This window comes from Heterodontus francisci, chromosome 29, assembly GCF_036365525.1.
Source record: "Heterodontus francisci isolate sHetFra1 chromosome 29, sHetFra1.hap1, whole genome shotgun sequence".
Taxonomy (NCBI): domain Eukaryota; kingdom Metazoa; phylum Chordata; class Chondrichthyes; order Heterodontiformes; family Heterodontidae; genus Heterodontus; species Heterodontus francisci.
In genome coordinates this window covers 49,568,950-49,592,706 of record NC_090399.1, presented here as the reverse complement: position 1 = coordinate 49,592,706, position 23,757 = coordinate 49,568,950, and the positions used below count along the sequence as shown (strand labels likewise).

Genomic DNA, 23,757 nt, shown 5'->3' with positions numbered 1-23,757 from the left:
AGGGAAATATCCTTTCAGCATCCACCCTGTCAAGTCCCCTCAGGATCTTATCTGTGTCATGGACATTGGAGGTGCGAAGATGTCTGAAGAGTTAAGAAATAAAAACGGACTTATGAAAACGGATTTAAGAAAAAATGAACGTTTATTTTTTAAAAGTGAACAATGGCCCAAAATGGCTGCCAAAGAAACTGGGATTACATTTTTTGTATTCACACAGTCTCGCACCTAACCTTAAACAAAGTGACTCCTGACAATGCAGTCCAGCACCGACATCATCAGAGTGCTCCTAGATTCGGACATGTTGTGCAGAACGGACCCCTGCTGTCAGTATGGTGCTGCGCATGTGCAGCCTACATCAGCACCCAGTTTGCCAGGACTAATTCGCACATATGCACGAAAGCGTCTTTGCGTACTGCAACGCCTGCTCACCGCTTGCTCCCCGCCTCGTTGCTTCTCCCCCCTCGGCTGCTCGCTGCCCGCTTCACCCCCTTCCCACCTACCTGTGGGCCATTCACTTCCCACCTTGCCACTTCTCCTCCCTCGGCCACTTGCTCGCTCCTGCTTCACCCCCTTCCCCGACCTCTGGGCCACTCGTTCCCAGCCTGACCGCTTCCTCCCTTCTGCTCTGCCTCTGCTGCCCCACTCTTTGCTACTTCTGCTTCCTGCTCCCTCCTGCTTCTGCTCCCTGCTCCGTCCCGATCGCAGTCTCCCTCCCCTCGCCATCTTGTCACTCTCTCACCCCCGCTTCCCCCATGCGGGAAAAAAGATGGCAATAGCGGGAGCAAGCAGCGAACAGATGGGTGCAGAAGGCAACGGTGACGAGAAGTGCGATGGCAGGAGGGAGCGGAGTACTGTTGGAGGTGGGATGGAGGCAGCGATCGCAGCCTTTGTGGGGACTTGGATTTAATTTGTTTTTGTTTTTGTGATAATTTGAGCAGCACCATCTTTATTACTGGCAGCTGCCAAAAATGTCGCAGATAGTGACGTTTCAATGCATGAGGCTGCATTTGTGCATGTGCAAGTACTGAGCTACCTAGAGGTTGCTTTGTCAGAAAATGCAGCCATCCTAAAAACATTCCAGAGTTGAATGTCTTCTTCTAAAACACAGGAGGTGTGAAGTAGTTACATCCTTGGCTATTGTGTGATTACCATGGGAAAGAAACCAGAATGTCTCCTAACAGAAGGTGAGAAGTGACAGTTTTATTTTAAAAAAAAGACCTAAGAGACTGACCCAGAAGGTGAAGCTACTTGTAACAGCTGGCATTCTAGCAAGCTAGAAAACATCTTCCCTGATGAAAATATCTAACATCTACATAATACAGCAGAGCTGGAAGAGCTAGAAGTGACCGGTCATCTTCAACAGAACCTACAATCAAGACAGAAATCTACAATCATCTCAGGCCTGCAACAGGTTTATCATAACCCTTTGCCGCCACGAAACCCATCTACCTCTTTCCCTTCTCTGTCTGTTTCGTGTGTATGTATGTGTGTTTTTGTGCACGCTCGTGTGTATGAACAAATGCGTGAGTGAATGAAGTTGTGTCAAATTTGGGATAAGGCGTATTGATCAATAAACAATTGACTTTCTGTTTTTTAAAACCTACAAGAAAACCTGTCACTGTCTGGTTATTTGAAAAATATAACATCAAGGGATTGAACTTTTAATACAAATGCACTTGTTGCAGACAGATGGGGAGTTGAACAGTGGGAACCACCCATGTAACACCATGTGGCTGGGACATATGTTTCAATAAGACCACCTTTTAGACTAATGAACAAATGAAATCCCTTTGCTCTCATCAAAACACAGGTTCCTTCCAAAAGTTGGGCAACTAGCAGACACCCTGAACACACCAGATGAATTAAGTCGCCACTTACTACCTTACTGAAATACACTGCTCTATCACAGACTAACCTCACACACAGTATATGGTACTGCTGCACGTTGCAATATGTTTCTACTGGACAGATAGTGGCAAGATAGTTCTCCAACAAGCTTGTACAGACTTAAAGCTTTCTTCAGGTAGGACTTAGATGTTTGTGGCAGCTCTATGTTCGATGGGGAAAATTAGTACAGTGTTTACATTACTGAAGTTGGGACTAATAATCCAGATACTGTGAGCTTGAGTGTACTTTGCAGCAGGATTCAAATTACAGATAACGCAAATTTACTCCAATCATTTGTGCTATTCTGATCAGCTGTCAAGCAATGTGTCAAAGTGCAATTCAATCTTGGTGTTATCACGGGCCAGACTGATACAATACTGAGTCTGTCCTCCAACAGTCCCATTCAAAGTCATTGGCTTGAGATTAATGGTTGGAATGTGATTTTATTTGCTTTTTTAATCAGCCCAATTGTTCACTACTTCAGTGAAATATGACAGGAATTTTCCACTTCTGAATTACATCCAAGCTGCATATTAGGGAATTCTGTACCTTCCATCTGTCATTGAAAAGAAAAAAACAAAGAATCACAAGCTAATGATGTAGAATTTCCTGGTGCACCGTATGGGCCTGCACCAGGGGCGCTGAAGTTGGCAATGCTACTCGGGTTATCCTTTTGGTGTAAATGAAAGGGAAATCATATTTAATAAACATGTTGGAGCTTTTGAAGATGTAACTAGCAGAATAGATAAGGTTGAACCAGTGGATGTGGTCTGTTTAGATTTTAAGAAAGCTTTTGAAAAGGTCCCACACAAAAGGTTAGTAAACAAAATTAGAGCACATGGAATTGGGGGGAATATACTGGCATGGATTGCGAACTGGTTAAAAGACAGAAAACAGAGTAGGAATAAATGGGTCATTTTCATGTTGGCGGGCTGTGACTAGTGGGTTACCGCAAGGATCAGTGCTTGGGCCCCAGCTATTCGCAATCTATATCAATGATCTGGATGTGGGATTAAATGTAATATTTCCAAGATTGCAGATGACACAAAACTAGATGGAAGTGTGAGTTGTGAGGAGGATGCAAAGATGCTTGAAGGGGATTTGGAGAGGCTAAGCAAGTGAGAAAAAACTTGGCAGATGGAATACAATGTGGAGAAATGTGAGGCTACCCACTTTGGTAGGAAAAACGGAAATACAGAGTATTTCTTGAAAGGTGAGAGGCTGGGAAGTGTTGAAATTCAAAGGGCCATGGGTGTCCTTGTTTATGAGTCACTGAAAGCTAACATGCAGGTGCAGCAAGCAATTAAGAAGGCAAATGGTATGTTGGCCTTCATTACAAGAGTATTTGAGTATAGGAATAAAGATGTCTTACTGCAATTATATAGAGCCTTGGTGAGACTGCACCTGGAGTATTGTATGCAGTTTTGGTCTCCTTACCTAAGGAAAAATATACTTGCCATAAAGGGAGTGCAACGAAGGTTCACCAAACTAATTCCTGGGATGGAGGGATTGTCCTTTGAGGAAAGATTAAATAGACAGGGCCTTCATTCTCTGGAGTTTAGAAGAATGAGAGATGATCTCATTCAAACATGCAAAATTCTTACAGGGCTCGACACGGTTGATGCAGGAAGGATGTTTCCCCTGGCTGGGGAGTCCAGAACCAATTCAAGACGAAGACCTATAGATTTCTACGTATTGAAAATGTCAAAGAATACGGGGATAGTGCAGGAAAATGGTGTTGAAGTGGAAGATCAGTCATGATCTCATTGAACGGCAGAGCAGGCTTGAAGGGCTGAATGGCCTACTCCTGCTCCTATTGCTTATGTCCTTAGAAATTCAGCCCTGAGCACTTCTAAGTCTGAAGTCCGCACCTGCATGGTGAGGCCTGAGATTACATTGAACAATCCCATCTCATCCCTGTCTCGCAAAAGTAACAGGGAGCTCCAACATGCTGGAATGTCTGCATGGAAACAATATTTGAGCTCAGATCCCAGCACATCTTTAAACCCTAAAATCTTTCAGGTTGAGAAGCTAAATTTATCTGAAAGATTTCCAGCCCTTATTTGAATCTTCAATATAACACATACTGTTTCAGAAATGCAATTTGATACTCGTCATTTTAAATGGTGAGACACAAACATTTCAGCATACTTTTCATTCATGAATACTTTGGAGAGCAGAACAGAGAGAGGAATTGAGAAAGAGAGAGAGTGAAAAAGACAGTGAGTGAGAGAAAGTAAGAGAGACAAAGATAGAAATAACAAAAGAGATATAAAAGAGACACTTAGAGCAAGAAATGTAGAAGGTTAGAGAGAGACGATGAAATTCAGTGAAACAGTAACTGAGAGAAACAGAGAGAGCGATGCTGAAAGTCAGAGAGACAGACAATGAAAGACAAAACTAGAGACACAGAAAAAGAACACATGGACAGAGAGAGAAAGAGGCAGATTCAGTAATGCTTGTAACAGAGAGATAGGGAGAGTGAAAGGGAGAGTGAGTAAGAGGAGAGACAAAGATAAAAATACAAAGAGAGAGAGGAGAGTGCTAAAGAAAGGGAACAAGTGACAGGGACATCAAAAGAAATATGGTCAGAAAAGTAAAGAGAGATGGAAAGAGTGAGAGAGAGACACACACACAGAAAGGTATATTTAGAGACAGAGACAAATACAGGGATAGGGTGAAAGATAGACAGATACAGAGAGAGAGAGAAATATAAAGGAACATAGTGAAATTGACAGGGAAGAAATGAGAGAATGAAACAAAAGAAACAGAGACAGGGATAGAGAGAGGACGGTGAGATAGGGACCACGTAACAATCAATGTTGCTGGACTCAATAAACCAGAATATTTTCTCAGCCCTGGTGTGAGGGAGTCTGTAACTGCTTCAGTATTCAGTAAACCAGGGATCCAGGGCAAAATACTGTAGATAATGGAAATCGGAAGCAGAAACAGAAAATACTGGAAATGTTGATAAGGCCAAAGAGCATTGGTGGAGAGAGAAACACTGTCCACCCTTCATTCTCTCCCCTTCCCCCTTCCCCGAGTCCACGCTCGCCCACTCTTCTCCTTCAATTCTCAGCCTCCACTCCTTCTCCACTCTGTCCCTGCCATCCAAACTCTCCCCTTCCTCTTCACACTCTCCCGAACCTCCACTCTATCACCCTCCACTTCATTCTCTCCGTTCCTCTCCCTGATATTTCTCCACCTCCCCCTCCGATCCGCCAAGCCCCACTCCACTTCCCCTCCCATCCCCCTCTTCTCCTCAACCCTTCCCCTCCTCCTCCCCTCCCCTCCTCTCCCTCCAGCCCTCTCTCCTCTGCTCCTCTACTATCCCCCTCCACACCACGCTCTTGCTCCCCTCCCCCGACACGCGTCAACACCTTTCTCCCTTACTCTCCACCCTATCCCACTCCTTCCCCTATACTCCCTCCCCACCCAAATTTCACCCTCCCTTTCCCATCCATTCCTCTTTCACCTTTCTCTCCTTTCTAGCCACTAACTCCCCTCCCTTGTACACTCTCCCTTCACCCCTCTCCACTGTCCACTCCCAGTTCACTATCCCTCCCTCCACATTCACCCTCTCCTCCACTCCCTCCCCTCCACATCCCTTCCCATCTCCTTCCCTTCCCTCTCCCCATTTCCCCTCCCCTAGATCTCCACTCCCCCTCCATTCTCCTCCTACCAATTGCCCCTTTCCCTCTGCCCTCTCTCTCTGCCCCTTCTCTATCCCCTTCCTCCCCTTGCACTCCATCCCTTCCACTCTCTCCTCTTTCCTCACCTTACCCTCTCCTCCACTGTCTCCCACCCCTCCACTCTCTTGTCCTTCACTCTGTGCCCTCTCCTCCTGCCCCCCTTCCTACACTTTCTTCCCCTTTCTCCATTCTGTCTCCGTTTCTCCACTCCCCCCCTCTGTTCCATGCTCTCCCTTCCCTCCATTCTACTTCCCCTCCACTCTTCATCTCTACTCACTTCCTCTCCCTCCTGTGAGTCTGAAATGTTTCAGAGTACTTTTCAATGAAGCCTATATAATGGGGATAAGAGAGAAATTTTGGCAGAAAGAGTAAGAGAAAAATAATAGAGATAAAGAGAAAGAAAAATAGAAACTGGGAAAGAAACAGAGATAGAGAGAGAGAGAGAGTGATGGACAGAGGGAGAGTGAAGGAATTAAAGACACACAGGGTCAAAGAGATAGTGATAAAGAGAAAACAGAAGGACAGTGACTGAGATGGAATAAGAGAGAGGAGAGAGAGAATGAAAGACAGGGGAAAAGACAGAGACAGTGACATAATTAATATTTGGGACAAAGAAGGAGAGAGATAGGTACAAAGGCAGAGAGAGAAAGAGAAAGAAATGGGGATAGATATAGATAGATATAAAAGACAGCGACACAAAGAAGCACAAAGTGCAAGGATAGAGATGGAAGATAAAGAGTCTGAGAGAGATAGAGAGAGAGAAAGAGACAGGAAGAGAGAGTGAATGAAAGAAGCAGGAAGAGAGAAAGAAAGGCTTCTTCTTCTTCTTCTTTGGCCTCCTTGTCCTGAGAGACAATGGGTAAGTGCCTGGAGATGGTCAGTGGTTTGTGAAGCAGCGCCTGGAGTGGCTATGAAGGCCAATTCTAGAGTGACAGACTCATCCACAGGTGCTACAGATAAAATTGGTTGTCGGGGCTGTTACACAGTTGGCTCTCTCCTTGCGCTTCTATCTTTTTTCCTGCCAACTGCTAAGTCTCTTCGACTCGCCACTCTTTAGCCCCACCTTTATGGCTGTCCGCCAGCTCTGGCGATCACTGGCAACTGACTCCCATGACTTGTGGTCAATGTCACAGGACTTCATGTCGCATTTGCAGACGTCTTTAAAGCGGAGACATGGACGGCCGGTGGGTCTGATACCAGTGACGAGCTCGCTGTACAATGTGTCCTTGGGGATCCTGCCAACTTCCATGCGGCTCACATGGCCAAGCCATCTCAAGCACCCAAGCTGGCTCAGTCGAGTGTATATGCTGGGGATGTTGGCCGCCTCGAGGACTTCTGCATACGGTCCTGCCACCTGATGCCAAGGATGCTCTGGAGGCAGTGAAGATGGAATGAGTTGAGACGTCGCTCTTGGCTGACATACATTGTCCAGGCCTTGCTGCCATAGAGCAAGGTACTGAGGACACAGGCTTGAAACACTCGGACTTTTGTGTTCCATGTCAGTAGTAACAATGACAAAGAGAGAGAGAAAGGTCAAAGTATATGGAGTCAGGGGACAAGTAGCAGAATGGACAAAAGAGAATACAATGAGTAGGGGTTAAATGTAGTTACACAGACTACCAGAAAGTGGGAAGTAGTGCTCCATTGGGATCACTACTGAGAGCACTGCTGTTCACCATTTATGCAAACGATTTGTACAATTTCAAAGTTGCGGATGACACCAAATTGGGGTTATAGTTATTTCTGAGGAAGAACGTGCCACATGGGGCAGTTGAGGCACTAACATTGAGGTCTTTAAGGATCAGCTAAATAAGTACATGAGAGGGAAAGGAGTGAAAGGATATGTTGATAGGGTTGGATGAAGTAGCTATCTTTTTTTGTCTAAACACTTCACTTAATTCTGTATCTGTGAACTTCTGGGCACAGGGTTCCACATTCTGTTGTGTGAGCAAGTTGTTCCTGGATTCAAATTGAACTGGTTTTTATTTAAATTCTAAAATTATGAAAATCAATTTAATTTAATTTTAGGAGTTAGTTTATTATGTAAGAAAATGCAAAAAAGTAATACTTCTCTCAAGGAAACAAAATATTGGTGTAAGGTTTTCTGGGTACAAATTCGAACAGCCAGTGGTAGTTAATCAGTATCTTTATCTGCATCCTAATTAACAAAGTCAATGCATTGACTTATCGAGCTATACCATAAAGTAGTCAAAACAATTTGAGACTGTTCAAAGTCTTGTTTCCAATTAGCCTTTACTGTGTTGTTTTGTAGTTTTTCAGATACCTCCCTGTAGAATCTTGTGCAGAAAATGGCCATAACTTGTAGTTATGAAATACAAATCTTATGTATACAGAACCAATGAGTGTTCAATAGTTTTTCAACCCTCAATGCTCAGTTGATTTCCAGTTCAAATGAATGGGAAGCAAGTCTCTTTGCTGTTGACTGCATGAGTCCCATACTGTGGATAAAATGTGTTCGGTCTGTTAAGGCCTTGCTAAACAGCAGTTCTGCAAAACTTGACTGACTGAGTGCATTCCAGAATAAAGGCTGGCGAAACTGTGCTTTCTATTCCTGTGGTGCTCATGGAGATAACTCTCCTCTTCCTACAAGAGACACAATCCAGTGTTGACAATCATGTGTGATCCTCAAATATTAAGACCTCACCTGACCATGTTCATATGATCGTAGATATTATCTGCAACAATGGTTTTAAAATGATATCGAAATACTTGCTGGGTTATATGGAGGGTAAGGCCCTGGTTCAAAAACACAAGGTGACAAATGACAGAGGTTGAGATGATGTAAGCAGTCACCTTCTGATTAAGATTGTAAGGCTAGGTAGCAATTTTTGTGATGCCGAATTGCATTCTCAGTGAACATTTTGAAAGCTAATTTCAGAAAAATGTCCCTCATAGCCAGACTCAGTATTTGGACAAATATGAACATATTGGATTGAGCTAGGGTATATTCGCAAAGGGTAAGTCATGTCTAATGAACCTAGTTGAATTTTGTGAGGAGGTAACTAACATGGTCAAAAAGGATTGCCTATGGATATTATTTACATGAACTTCCAGAAGGCATTTGTAAGTATCCACATGGGAGATTATTAACAAAAATGAAGCTGTGCAGAATTGGAGACAATCTATTGGATTGGTTAGGGAATTGACTAGGAGTTAGAAGACAGAGATAGAGGTATTCGTATCTACTGAAATTGGCTGGATGTGACTTGTAGGATCTTAGCTTTTCACTATGGCTTAGATGAAGGAAAAGGGAGCCACATCTCCAAGGTTTCTGATGACACCAGGTTAGGCAGCACTATTTAGGTAGCAAATAGTGAAGATGGGTACAGAAATTTGCAAAGGGACATTGATAGACTAAGTGAGTGGTTAGGTAGACTTCAATGTGGCAAAGTGTGAGGTCATCCTCTTTGGACATACGTAAGATAGATCAGAGCATTTTGTAAAAGGCAAGAAGCTAGGATCTGAGCATGAACAGAGCAATTTAGGAATTTAAATACAGAAATCACGAAAAGGTAGAAAGAATGAATTTAAAGGCTACTGGAATATTGGCCTTTATCTCAAGGTGGCTGGAATACAAAGAGGTGGAAGTTGTGCTACAGCTGTACAGAGTTCTGGTTCAACCTCATCTGGAGAACTGATTTCAGTTCTGGGCACTGCACCTCAGGAAGGCAGAGGTTTGACAGATACATCAGAATTATGCAGAAGCAAAAAAGGATTACATTATGAGGACAGATTGCATAGATAAGGTGTGTACTCTCTTGACTATAATAGACTAAGGGGTGATCTAATTGGAGAGTCTACGATGATTAAAGGATTTAGCAGGATTGATGGAGAGAAACTATTTCCTCTGTTGTGGGAGACCAATCGAGGGTCATAACTTTAAAATTACCATTTAGGATTGATGTTAGGAAGCATTTCTTCACATGAAGGGGAGTGGAAGTCTGGAACTCCCAATACAACAACTTGTTGAGGCTTGGGGTCAATCAAAAATGTCACTAGATTTATGTTAGCCACGGTTATTAATGGTTATAGAACCAAACAGGTGTATCACGAAAAACATTCAGTGGAACATTTTGAATAGGGAAGGGGAGCAGCTCAATGTTGTGGTCAATGTGGAAGGGGAGGTGGCAAAGTGGTAATGTTACTGGACTAGTAATCCAGAGGCCTCAACTAATGCTGTGGGGGCATGAGTTAACATCCCACCATGGCAGTTGGTGGAATTTAAATCCAATTAATTAATTAAAAAAATGGAATTAAATGTAGGTCTCATTAATGATGACAATGAAACTTCTGGATTGTTGTAAAAACCCATCTGGTTTACGAATGTCCTTGAGGGAAGGAAATCTGCCATCCTTACCTGGTCTGGCCGACATGTGACTTCAGACCCACAGAGTTAACTACCCCTCTGAAATGGCCTAGCAAACCACTCAGTTGTACCAAACCGCTACAGAAAAGTCAGAAAAGAATAACACCAGACGGACTACCTGGCATCGACCTAGGCAGCGGAAATGACAATGGCACACCCTGCAAAGTCCTTATCTAGGGACTTGTGCCAAAATTGGGAGAGCTGTCCCACAGACTAGTTGCAAGAGCCTGACCTATCTTAAGCCAATGTCCAAGACTCTTCCATCATCATCCCTGAGGTGGTGGCATAGTGGCAAACAGTTGGGAGGGAGTTACCCTGGGAGTCCTCAACATTGACTCCGGACCCCATGAAGTCTCATGGCATCAGGTCAAACATGGGCAAGGAAACACCCTGTTGATTATGACCTACCGCCCTCCCTCAGTTAATAAATCAGTACCCCTCCATGTTGAACACCACTTGGAAGCAGCACTGAGGGTAACAAGGGCACAGAATGTAATCTGGGTGGGGGACTAATATGCCCACCACCAACAGTGGTTGGGTAGCACCATCACTGACCAAGCTGGCTGAGTCTTGAGGACATTGCTGCAAGACTGGGCCTGCGACAGGTGATGAGGGTACCAATAAGAGGGAAAAGCCTGCTTGACCTCACCCTCAACAATCCACCAGTCTCAGATACATCTGCCCGTGACAGTATTGGTGAGAGTGATCACCGCACAGTCCTTGTGGAGATGTTGTCTGGTCTTCACACTGAGGATATCTTTCATCGTGTTGTGTGGCACTACCAGCGTAATAAATGGGATAGATTCAGAACAGATCTGGCAGCTCAGAAATAGGCGTTCAGGTGCTGTGGGCAATTAGCAGCAGCAGAATTATATCCAAGCACAATCTGTAACCTCATGGCACGGCATATCCCTCATTCTACCATTGCCACCAAGCCAGGGCATCAACTGTGGTTCAATGAGGAGTACGGGAGAACATGCCAGGAGCATCTCCAGGCATATATAAAAATGAGGGGCCAACCTGGTGAAGCGAAGACACAGGACTACATGCATGCTAAACAGCAGAAGCAGCATGCGATAGACAGAGCTAAGCGATCCCAAACCAATGGATCAGATGAAAGTTCTGTAGTCCTGCCACATTCAGTCATAAATGGCAGTGGACAATTGCACAATTAACTAGAGAAGGAGGCTCCACAAACATCACCAGCCTTAATGATGGGGGAGCCCAGCACATCAGTGCAAAGACATTTAGCCAGACGTGCTGAGTGGATGATCTATCTTGGCCTCCTCCTGAGGTGCTCAGCGTCATAGATGTCAGTCTTCAGCCAATTTGATTCAATCCATGTGATATCAAGGAACAGCAGAAGGTACTAGATACAGCAAAGGCTATGGGCCCTGACAACATCCCATCAGCAGTCGTGAATACTTGTGCTCCAGAACTGGCTTGCCCCGAGTCAGGCTGTTCCAGTACAGCTACAACACTGGCATCTATCCGACAATGTGGAAAATTACCCAGGTATGTCCTGTCCACAAAAAGCAGGACAAATCTGGCCAATTACCCCCTCATCAGTCTACTCTTGATCATCAGAAAAGTGATGGAAGGTGTCCTCACCTCTGTGGTCAGCAGTTCAGACAAAAGGGGACAATTTTCACTTTCACCATCAGGTAGAAAACTGCTGCTCAGAAGCTGTTCACCCAATTTAATGGAATGACAAAAATAAAAACAGAAAGTGCTGGAAATACTCAGCAAGTCTGGCAGCATCGGTGGAGAAAGAAACAGAACTAACAGCTGGAATTTTACAGGCCACTCCTCGCAGGAGTGGGCTGGAGGCGGGGCGGGTGGGAGGGGTGGTGGTCGTAAAATTAAGTGCGAGGTGGGGATGCCGATCCTGTTGCCTTCTCACCCTGCTGCAATTTTACGCGGGGCAGTGGTGGCGAGAAATGGCCTCCCCTCCCCAAGCCAATTAAGGCCCTTAAGTGGCCAATTAACTGCAATTTAAGGGCCTTCTCCTGCCGTCGCTGGTATTTTACTGGTGGGCAGCTCAGCCTCCCAATTAAAACCTGGCGGCCTCCTTGCGGCTGGCGGGGGCGGGCGAGTGGTGGGGTGTGGTCCTCTTGATTGGGCACCTTGTGCCCCAAGGATGGCTCCCCCCACCATGGTCCAACCACCCCCACTGAAAGACATTCACTCCGCTCCTCCCAACTGATCCCCTTGCGTTGCCGAGGTCCAGCAATTATCCCTGGTGAGGCCCCACAAACATACCTTTTCTCTGGGGCCGGTTTGCCTCTTGCTGCACTCCCTGGCTGCAGTCCCAGCCGTAGCCACCGCTCCCAGTGGCGCTGCTGGGACTGAGAACTGCTGACATGCTGATTGACGGGCAGCTCTAAGGAGAAGGACTTCCTGCCTCAGAGGTATAGAATTCTTGTCCGAGGCCATTTACCGGCCTGGGCCAGGAAAAATCATAGCTTGGCTCCCAGGCCCTGCTGAGGCGGGCTCGCCCCCGACTCTTTGGCCGGTGGGCGGGGCCTCCTACCCAACATAAAATTACGGCCAACATTTCACGTTTGTGACCTTTCATCAGAACTTTCTGAAACATGTTCTTATTTTCTTTACTGAACCTTAACTGCTGAATATTTCCAGCACCTTCAGTTTTTATTTCAGATTTCCAGTATCTGCAGTATTTTGCTTTTATTTTAGTGGAAAGGCAATTTAATAGGCTGTAAAATGGGCTACTGATCCTGTCCTACCGGTTTGCCGCTCAGCGGTGAGAGTGAAAATTACTTCCAAATGACAGGATAGTTTGCAGTATGGTTGCATATTGTAGGAAGTGTCCGATTTTGATTGGTTTTCAAGTTGTTGGAAATTAAAGTTGAGTGGTTTCTATAACTGGCAGCTGATACACGACACCAAGTTAAGGACCGGGAGGCAAGTTGAAAATCTACCCTGGTATGATTTCAAGGAAAACAGCAATTATCCTTCTAACTTCTCAATTGTGCATGTGGTACTGGACCATACAGGTGGAGCAGGTGCCTGCTGAATGCTAATAGAGATGACGTCAGTTGGGAGGTTGTGTCCACATCACCATTTGCCCGATGGTATCAGGGCTAGGGCTCAGCAAAAAAAAAAATCAGCCGGAGATTTTCACTGCTGTTCATTGTCATATTACCCTTGATGGAAACTGCCTGAGTGTAGAGAATGCTTGAGGACAGTTTTCCTGGATTGTTTCCCTCAAAGTTCAATAGTCTGCAACCCATTACTATTCTGGCTCATGCAGGAGGAATAACCACTATTGCAAGATATTTCCTTAGTGAGGGTATTAGAGTGACTCGAGTTGAAATGTAAATTTTTTCACATGGTCATTAATGAATTGCATCAGCTAGAAAATGGGCAGCACATGGTTCCCACTTTTACCCCGTATTCCTGATAGAGTTCCATAGTATGTGGGAATTGGAGCAATTTCATTTTCCTGTTTCAATAGTAGGCATCATAACTTGGACCCATTTTATCCTCGCCACATGCACGCGCAATCCCCTGAAATGGCGACTATGGAGCAGAGGAGGAGAAGGAAGCATAGGTGACTTTCTCCATTTCAGCTCAGCTGCAACCAGTGGGTTGAAACCAAATCACCCGACTCATACCAGGGATGGATTCTGCATGGCGTAGTACCGTAATGCTGGGTGCACTGCTGCATCCCCAGACATGCAGTTAATAAATTAAAGGTTGTGAGTGACAAATTAGATGAGCTGTAAATGCTTTGCTATTGAGGCTTGTTTTGCCTTTTCTGAATTGATTCAACTTGGGGGTGTGATGGCAAAATATCCAATGGTCTTGCATTTTTCTGCGTAAGTTCTTCCGACTTAGTTATTATTTCAAACTCTTTGTAAAGTTGTTCAGCAAGCTAACATTTTTAATATTTGATTTGCAATGATGGGGATTTTTGTTTTGAAATTCTGTCTTAGAGTCTCATTCTCTGCTGTATCACTACACCCTGAACCATGGGAGCGCTGATCTCCCGGAGTATAGTGTGATGGGGCTTTTGGATGGCTGTGAGATAGACTATTACGACAAAAATATGAATGCAACTATTCCAAGACAGCAATGGATGGAGGAAGCATTTGACAAGAAATACTGGGAAATGTACACCATCACTCAAGCTGGCTTCCATGGACTCATCAAGGGACAGGTTGATAGATATCTACAGAAAATCAACGAAACAGCAAGTGAGTGTATTCATTTGAAGTGAATGTAGGGAATGACTGGGGTTATTTTAACTTTAGGGGATAGAGTAACATCAGCGATGAGGTTCCCTTTCAATAGAAAGGAACATCATAATGTGTCTAATCAGTATTTTCCAATTTACCCCATCTCTGAAAGGCAACGTTGATCTTAATGAATGATATTAGTAATACTAGGGGTGAAATTCAGTTTTGGTGGAATGCAAAATGATCAGTAGCATAGAGGCCACCCTTCGTACACCCTGCCTGATTTTCCTTTCCATTCACTTTAAAGAATGATGGACAAGGTTGTACAACTGACCACTTTTCTGCTACCACCCCAGTTGCATTGGAGTTTCACTCCCAGAAGAAATGTTAATTTTTAACACCAGGTGAATATGGCCGCCCATGAATCAGGGTACACCTCAATCGATAATTGGGCATGGTATAAAACAGGTGAAATATGGCCAATTGTGAATCAGCTGACACTTCAGTGGCTTTTCTGAAAATCAGGCCTGTTGTAAAGTGGCGACCGATTGACTATTGGCCACTTGATGATAAAAGTTGCAAATACCCCAACACAATATTTATTGAATGTTGGGCAATGTATAACAGCACACTGATTTGATATTGACCATTTTACACTGTGGCCCCAATTTAAAATCCCCCACCCCTTAATCATGTTAATATATTTATGCACAGTATTATTCTTATATTGAATGACATTGGAAATATTACATTTATAGAATCATATCACCTAAATTGTGTTTATTGAATTATATTGTCAGATTGAATTTAAGGTTTTTTAATTAATATTCTTGCATTTGTTGAATGATATTGATGAACACATGTATGATATGCAATGTAAATATGTAATTTTGAGGCTCCAATGCCATATGGTAATCAACAGTGGCTATTCTGATGAAAGGTCGATAAACTTGAAACGTTATGTCTGTTTCTCTCTCCACAACCGGACCTGCTGAGCATTTCCAGAATTTTCTGTTTTTGTTTCAGATTTCCAACATCCACAGTATTTTGCTTTTGTAATAGTGCACTGACTGCAATGTTCTTTCCATTAGGAATAAATTATCTTTGTGCGATTGTGTAAAATGAGCAATATTGAATCAACTGCTCAATATAATTTTTGCTCAATTTTCCCTTTGATTGACTTCAGTGGAAATGGATAGCAAGTGGAGTGTGTAATCATTACCTGATCCAATATCACCCATTTTCTACTATTATCCAAAGCCAAAATTCTTTGCATGGCGTCAAGCCCATTGTAACAAAATTGGAGGACTGTGAATACGAGCCGACACTGTGCAAACATAATTTAGTCTCCAAATTAATGTCAGACATTCTGGCATGTTGTAATATTATTTATAGTTACGTACCAACATTGATAGAAAACTGTGAAAGTGAGAAGTGAGAAGGGTAGGCGGTGGCGTAGTGGTATTATCACTGGACTAGTAACCCAGAGACCCAGGGTATTCCTCTGGGGACATGGGTTCGAATCCCACCACAGCAGAAGGTGGAATTTGAACTGAATAAAAAAATCTGGAATTAAAAACTAGTCTAATGATGGCCATGAAACGATTGTTGTCAAAACCCATCTGGTTCACTAATGTCCTTTAGGGAAGGAAATCTGCTGTCCTTACCTGGTCTGGCCTACATGTGACTCCAGACCCACAGCAATGTGGTTAACTCTTACATGCCCTCTGAAATGGCCTAGCAAGCCACTCAGTTGTACCTAACCACTACAAAGTCTATAAAAAGGAATGAAACCGGACGGACCACCCAGCATCGACCTAGGCACCGGAAACGACAAAAGCAAACCCAGCCCTGTCGACCCTGCAAAGTCCTCCTTACTAACATCTGAGGGCTTGTGCCAAAGTTGGGAGAGCTGTCCCACAGACTAGTCAAGCAACAGCTTCAAATAGTCATACTCACGGAATCATACCTAACAGACAATGTCCCAGACACTGCCATCACCATCCCTGGGTACGTCCTGTCCCACCGGCAGGACAGACCCAGCAGAGGTGGTGGCACAGTGGTATACAGTAGGGAGGGAGTTGCCCTGGGAGTCCTCAACATCGACTCCGGACCTCATGAAGTCTCATGGCATCAGGTCAAATATGGGCAAGGTAACCTCCTACTGATTACCATCTACCGCCCTCCCTCAGCTGATGACTCAGTACTCCTCCATGTTGAACACCCCTTGGAGGAAGCACTGAGGGTGGCAAGGGCACAAAATGTACTCTGGGTGGAGGGCTTCAACGTCCATCACCATGAGTGGCTCGGTCGCACCACTACTGACCGAGCTGGCCGGGTCCTAAAGGACATGGCTGCTAGACTGGGTCTGCAGCAGGTGGTGGGGGAACCAACACGAGGGAAGAACATACTCGACCTCGTCCTCACCAATCTGCCTGCCACAGATGCATCTGTCCATGACAGTATTGGTAGGAGTGACCACCGCACAGTCGTTGTGGAGATGAAGACCCGCCTTCACATTGAGGATACCGTCCATTGTGTGGCACTATCACTGTGCTAAATGGGATAGATTTCGAACGGATCTAGCAATGCAAAACTGGGCATCCATGAGGCGCTGTGGGCCATCAGCAGCAGCACAATTGTACTCAACCACAATCTGTAACCTCATGGCCCGGCATATCCCCCACTGTACCATTACCATCAAGCCAGGAGACCAACCCTGGTTCAAAGAAGAGTGCAGGAGGGCATGCCTGGAGCAGCACCAGGCATACCTCAAAATGAAGTGTCAACCGGGTGAAGCTACAACCCAGGACTACTTGCATGCCAAATAGCATAAGCAGCATGCGATAGACAGAGCTAAGCGATCCCATAACCAACGGATCAGATCTAAGCTCTGCAGTCCTGCCACATCCAGCCATGAATGGTGGTGGACAATTAAACAACTAACTGGAGGAGGTGGCTCCACAAATATCCCCATCCTCAATGATGGGGGAGCCCAGCACATCAGTGCGAAAGATAAGGTTGAAGCATTTGCAACAATCTTCAGCCAGAAGTGCCGAGATGATGATCCATCTCGGCCTCCTCCTGAAGTCCCCAGCATCACAGATGCCAAACCTCAGCCAATTCGATTCACTCCACGTGATATCAAGAAACGACTGAAGGCACTGGATACTGCAAAAGCTATGGGCCCTGCCAATATTCCGGCAATAGTACTGAAGACCTGTGTTCCAGAACTTGCTGTGCCCTAGCCAAGCTGTTCCAGTACAGCTACAACACTGGCATCTACCCTGCAATGTGGAAAATTGCCCAGGTATGTCCTGTACACAAAAAGCAGGACAAATCCAACCCGGCCAACTGCCACCCCATTAGCCTACTCTCAATCATCAGTAAAGTGATGGAAGGTGTCATCAACAGTGCCATCAAGCGGCACTTGCTTAGCAGCAACCTGCTCAGTGATGCTCAGTTTGGGTTCCACCAAAGCCACTCAGCTCCTGACCTCATTACAGCCTTGGTTCAAACATGGACAAAAGAGCTGAACTCAAGAGGTGAGGTGAGAGTGACTGCCCTTGACATCAAGGCAGCATTTGACCAAGTATGGCATCAAGGAGCCCGAGCAAAACTGAGGTCAATGGGAATCGGGGGGAAAACCCTCCGCTGGCTGGAGTCATACCTAGCGCAAAGGAAGATGGTTGTGATTGTTGGAGGTCAATCATCTGAGCTCCAGGACATCACTGCAGGAGTACCTCATGGTAGTGTCCTAGGCCCAACCATCTTCAGCTGATTCATCAATGACCTTCCTTCAATGAAAAGGTCAGAAGTGGGGATGTTCGCTGATGATTACACAATGTTCAGCACCATTCGCAACTCCTCAGATACTGAAGTGGTCCATGTAGAAATGCAACAAGACATGGACAATATCCAGGCTTGGGCTGATAAGTGGCAAGTAACATTAGTGCCACACAAGTGCCAGGCAATGACCATCTCCAACAAAAGAGAATCTAACCATCTCCCATTGACATTCAACGGCATTACCATTGCTGAATCCCCCACTATCAACATCCTAGGGGCTACCATTGGCCAGAAACTGAACTGGAGTAGCCATATAAATACTGTGGTCAGAGGCTAGGAATATTGAGGCGAGTAACTCACCTCCTGACTCCCCAAAGCCTGTCCCACAATCTACAAGGCACAAGTCAGGAGTGTGATGGAATACTCTCCACTTGCCTGGATGGGTGCCGCTCCAACAACACTCAAGAAGCTCGACACCATCCAGGACAAAGCAGCCCGCTTGATTGGCACCCCATCTACAAACATTCACTCCCTCCACCACTGACGCACAGTGGCAGCAGTGTGTACCATCTACAAGATGCACTGTAGTAATGCACCAAGGCTCCTTCGACAGCACCTTCCAAACCTGCGACCTCTACCAACTAGAAGGACAAGGGCAGCAAATACATGGGAACACCACCACCTGCAAGTTCCCCTCCAAGTCACACACCATCCTGACATGGAACTATATCGCCGTTCCTTCACTGTCGCTGGGTCAAAATCCTGGAACTCCCTTCCTAACAGCACTGTGGGTGTACCTACCCCACATGACTGCAGCGGTTCAAGAAGGCAGCTCACCACCACCTTCTGAAGGGCAATTAGGGATGGGCAATAAATGCTGGCCTGGCCAGCGACGCCCACATCCCGTGAATGAAGAAAAAAAATGTAGAGCTAGTTTATACATGAGTATTTTTCAGAAATAAAGGCTGAAGTGTTGGCCCAATATAACACTGAGGCATTGCAGTTCCATCACCAGACAGATATTGGCATTTCAGCCTAATTTACCTCAGCAATTCCCATTGAAATGTTGGCATATTGAGTCACAGAATGATACAGCACAGAATGATGCCATTTAGCCCACTGTGAATGTGATGGCACTTCAAAAGAACTATCCAATCAGTGCCACTCCATTGTTCTTTTCCCATATTCCTGCAATTAGCCTTCAAGTATCAATCCAAGTAACTTTTGAAAGTTATTGTTCAATCTACTTCTAGCACTCTTTCGTACAGTGCATTCCAGATCATAACAAGTTGTTGCATTAAAACTAATCTCCTCATGTCACCTCTGATTCTTTTGTTAATTCCCTTAAATCTGTGTCCTCTGGTTACTGACCTGTCTGCCATAGGAAACAGTTTCTCCTTAATCACTCTATTCAAGACTTTCATGATTTTGATCATGAATTAATAGGAAAAAAAATAAATTAGAACAAAGTAAGGTTGTGTGGAGAGTTAGTACATAAGATTTCTAATATAGAGAGAGATTTATAACAGAATATATTCAATTGGGAAACAGTAAAGTAGATTTGATTGGAGCATTGCAGTTTACCTGGGGAATGTGAAGCCATAGTCTGACAGTGCCACTGTGGGTAGGAAGGTGTAATTTTAGCATGAGAGGCTTATGGTGGCAGATTCCATTATAAAGGGTTGACATCCTTTCATCTACGGAAGATGATGGACAGGCAACAAACAATCCATTTAGGTGAGGTCTCTTTTCTTGGAGCACCTTTGCAAATGGCTGCGCAGGCCAATCTTTGAGATGCAGGTTCTGCCACAAGTGCTGCACATGAAGCTACCAAGTGACACTTGTTGTTTTTGACGTTGGCGCGTATTGCCAAGCTGCTGTCGCAACTGGTCATCGTGGTAGTGCACACAGTGTCCACAGGGTGTGTTGCTATTTCCCTCTTTCATCAGCTAGTGAGTCCCAAGTGTGATTGTCGACATTTAGGGCCTTCATGTCATGCTTGCAAGCATCCTTGAAGGATAGCTTTGGGCGCCCTACTGGTCATCTGGTCCCGGCTACCTCACCATACAGAAGGTTCTTGGCTATGCAACCATCTTCCATCCTGTGGATGTGTTTGATTCACCAATGCCGCCTCTGTTTGATTAGTGCCAACATACTTGGGAGCTCTGCCTCTGAGAGTACTGCCACATTATAAAGGTGGAAATGTGAATTTCATAGAACCATAAAATGGTTATACCACAGAGGAGGCCACTTGGCCCCTCGAGCTCATGCTGGCTCCCTGCAAGAACAATTTAGCTAGTTTCACACCCCAGCCCCTTCCCCATAGCCCTACAAATTTTTAACCTTCAGGTGCTTATCTAGTTCCCTTTTGAAAGCCATGATTGTATCTGCCTCCATCATCAGGCAGTGCATTCCAGATCCTAATCACTCTCTGCATAAAAAGGGTTTTCCTCATGTCACCTTTGCTTCTTTTGCCAATCACTTTAATCTGTGTCCTCTAGTTCCCAACTGTTCTGACAATGGGAGCAGTTTCTTTATTTCTATATTTAGAATCCTCATGATTTTGAACACCTCTACCAAATCTCCTCTCACCTTGTCATCTCTCAGGAAGATAGCCCCAGCTTCTCCAATCTATTCCACATAGCTGAAGTTACTCATCTCTGGAACCATTCTCGTTAATTTTTTTCTGCACCCTCTCTAAAGCCTTCACATTGTTCCTAAATGCATGCCCAGAATTGGACACAATACTCCAGTTGAGGTTTACCATAACTTCCTTGCTTCTGTACTCCATGCCTTTATTTATAAAGCTGAGGATCCCTTATTGTCTTTTTAACCACTTTCTCAACCTGCCCTGCCACCTTCAATGATTTGTGTACGTATATCCCCAGGTCTGTCTGTTTCTGCACTCTTTAGAATTGTAACCTGTACTTTATAGTGCCTCTCCTTGTTCATCCTACCAAAATGTATCACTTTGCACTTCTCTCCTTTAAATTTTATCAGCCATGTGTCCACCTATTCCATCAGCCTGTCAATGTCCTCTTGAAATCTATCATTATCCTCTGTACAGTTCACTATGCCACCAAGTACTGTTTCATCTGAAAATTTTGAAAATGCCCTGTACACCCGAGTTCAAGTCATTAATATTTAATCAGGAAAAGCTGTTGTCCTAGCTCTGACTCCTGGGAAGCCCCACTGTATATCTTCCTCCAGTCCAAAAATAAACAACAGTTCACCACTACTCCTCTCTCATTCCTGTCACTTAGATAATTTTGTATCCATGCTGCCACTGTCCCTTTTATTCCATAAGCTGCAACTTTGCTGACAAGCCTATAATGTGGCATTTTATCAATCTCCTTTTGGAAGTGCATATACAACAAATCAAGCGCATTACCATCATCAATAATCTCTGTTACCTCTTAAAACTCAATCAAGTTAGCTAAACATGATTTGCCTTTAACAAATCCATGCTGGCTTTCCTTTAATTAATCAACACTTGTCTAAGTGACTATTAACTTTATCCCGGATTACTGTTTCTAATACCTTTCCTACCACTGAGGTTAAACAGACTGGCTTGTAGTTGCTAGTCTAATCCTGACACCTACTTTGAATAGGGGTGTAACAGTTGCAATTTTCCAGTCCTCTGGCACCACCCCTGTATCTACAGAGGGTTGGAAGATTATGGCCATTGCCTTTGCAATTTCCAACCTTAATTCCCTCAGCATCCTTGGATGCATCCCATGTAGTCCTGGTAACATCAACTCTAAGTACAGTCAGCCTCTCTAATACTATCTCTTTATAAATTTTTAGCCTACTCATATCTCCTTTCTCCTATTTATATGCCTATAGAATACTTTTCAAGTCCCTTTTATGTTAGTTGCCAGTCTCTTCTCGTACTGTTTCTTTTCCCCTCATTTCTTTTGCCACTTTCCCTCTGAACGTTCTATATTCAGCCTGGTTCTCATTTGTATTATCAACCTGAAACTTGTCATATGCACCCTTCTTCTGCTTCATCTTACCCTCTATCTCTTTCATCATCCAGAGAGCTTTGGCTTTTCTTCCATACCTTTCACCCTGTACTTGGAATGTATCTAAACCATCCCATCTTTAAAGGCATATTATAGACTACAGATTTGCCTGCCAATCTTTGATTCCAATTTACCTGGGACAGATCCATTCTCAACCCACTGAAATTGGTCCTCAACCCACTGAAATTGGTCCTCCTCCCATTCTATATTTTTCTCCAGTTTCTCCTTGACCTTTTCCAAAGTTAATCTAAACATGATGATACTATGATCATTGTTCCCTAAACGTTCCCCTACTGACACTTGATTCTCTTGACCGATCTCATTCTGCAGAACCAGATGCAGCAGTGCCTTCTTTCTATTGGGCCAGAAATGTCAAAAAAGTTCTCCTGACCACACTTCAAAAACTTTTAACTATTGGTGGCAGTGTAACACGTGCGACATTGGACCAGTCAAACATTATACGCAGCTCCTAATATTATCTTCCATTGAAGTCAGAGTCCATCGGCAGTCCATTTTCAACTTTTGAAGTCAACAGAAAAGAAAGGGTGGAGTGTAAAACAAACTGCTGATTTGCTATGAGCCCATGTCATACAACTAGCAAGACCAGTTTCACACTGTCAGCTTTTTCAATCATAGGGGCATTGAATGTGATGATGACTGAAAGAAGGCATTGGCTATGGCACTGTTGTTGTTTTGCATGCAGATTTGAATACTTGCTATAGCAAGATTATTAGAGCTATGGAGAAACCATTCACAAGAATGAGTGGTTGCAGTTATGAAGACAGACAAGAAAAATGGGGGTTCATTTTCACAAAAATAGATAAGGTTAGTGGCAGATGTGAGATGTTTTTGAAGTTATGTGGATTTTTGAGAGGGTACCCGTGAATGATTATTTTCCCTGGCTGCTGGATCATTAATCAGGGGCAAACAGACTTTGGAAGAATAATGGTAGAAATTAGGACTTTTCCCCCCATTAGAATCTGCAGTGTTACTGAGGCAGCTCCTACAGCATCATTAGAAAGGGAACTCAATAACGACATGCAAAAGGAAGATTATGGAAGGAAATGAGCATTGGCAGAGAAGTATGATTAGAACAAACAGTTTCAGCTTAACTTTGGTACCAATTGTTCTCTTTCTGTGCTTTACATTCTATGTCCCTATTTAATGATATTCTTTTACCTACTTAACTCCATTTCTCCCCTTAGTAATGAAAAGAGTGACTGGATGTGAAGTGACCAGAAAATAACTGAAATTCTCAGATTTGCTGTGATAAATTTGTAACTACTTATTGACTGAATTATTGTTTCAGATGCTCACTACATTCAAGGAATATTTGGTTGTGTGCTGAATGATACCAATCCGAGTGGAGGGGTGTTGAAGTTTGCTTATGATGGAAGATACGCATTTAGTTTTGATAAAGACAAATTGGTTTGGACTGTACATGATCCAATAGCTCAGACCTTCAAAGTGAAATGGGATAACGAAAAAAAGATGGACCTCTATTTCAAGAGCCTGTTAGAAAAGGACTGTGTGGATTTATGGAGGACATACTATTCAGTCGGAAAGGCATCACTAACCCGAAAAGGTAAGTTCAGAACAAGCTGGGGGTAACTTTAAAGTTTGGCGATAGTGTACGACGGATGATATTGGATCTGCTTCCGTTTATACCTCTTCCCAGATTCCTTTCACAGGTGGCTGATCCAATATTTCCCATTTAATTCCAGCAGCAAAAGCTAAAATTATCCCCTTGATTTTGTCATGAAATGTGCGATTTT

At 44.1% G+C, this 23,757-nt stretch overlaps 1 protein-coding gene across 1 annotated transcript in view; it reads left to right on the top strand.

Moving 5' to 3' along the window:
- Nucleotides 1-23,757, top strand: part of LOC137346274 (major histocompatibility complex class I-related gene protein-like) — a 46,246-nt gene that overhangs the window by 5,551 nt on the left and 16,938 nt on the right. Inside the window, exons 2-3 of the mRNA XM_068009739.1 lie at nucleotides 13,926-14,186; nucleotides 23,292-23,567. Of these exons, the coding sequence (XP_067865840.1) occupies nucleotides 13,926-14,186; nucleotides 23,292-23,567 (537 nt within the window). The remainder of the gene's footprint in view (nucleotides 1-13,925; nucleotides 14,187-23,291; nucleotides 23,568-23,757) is intronic.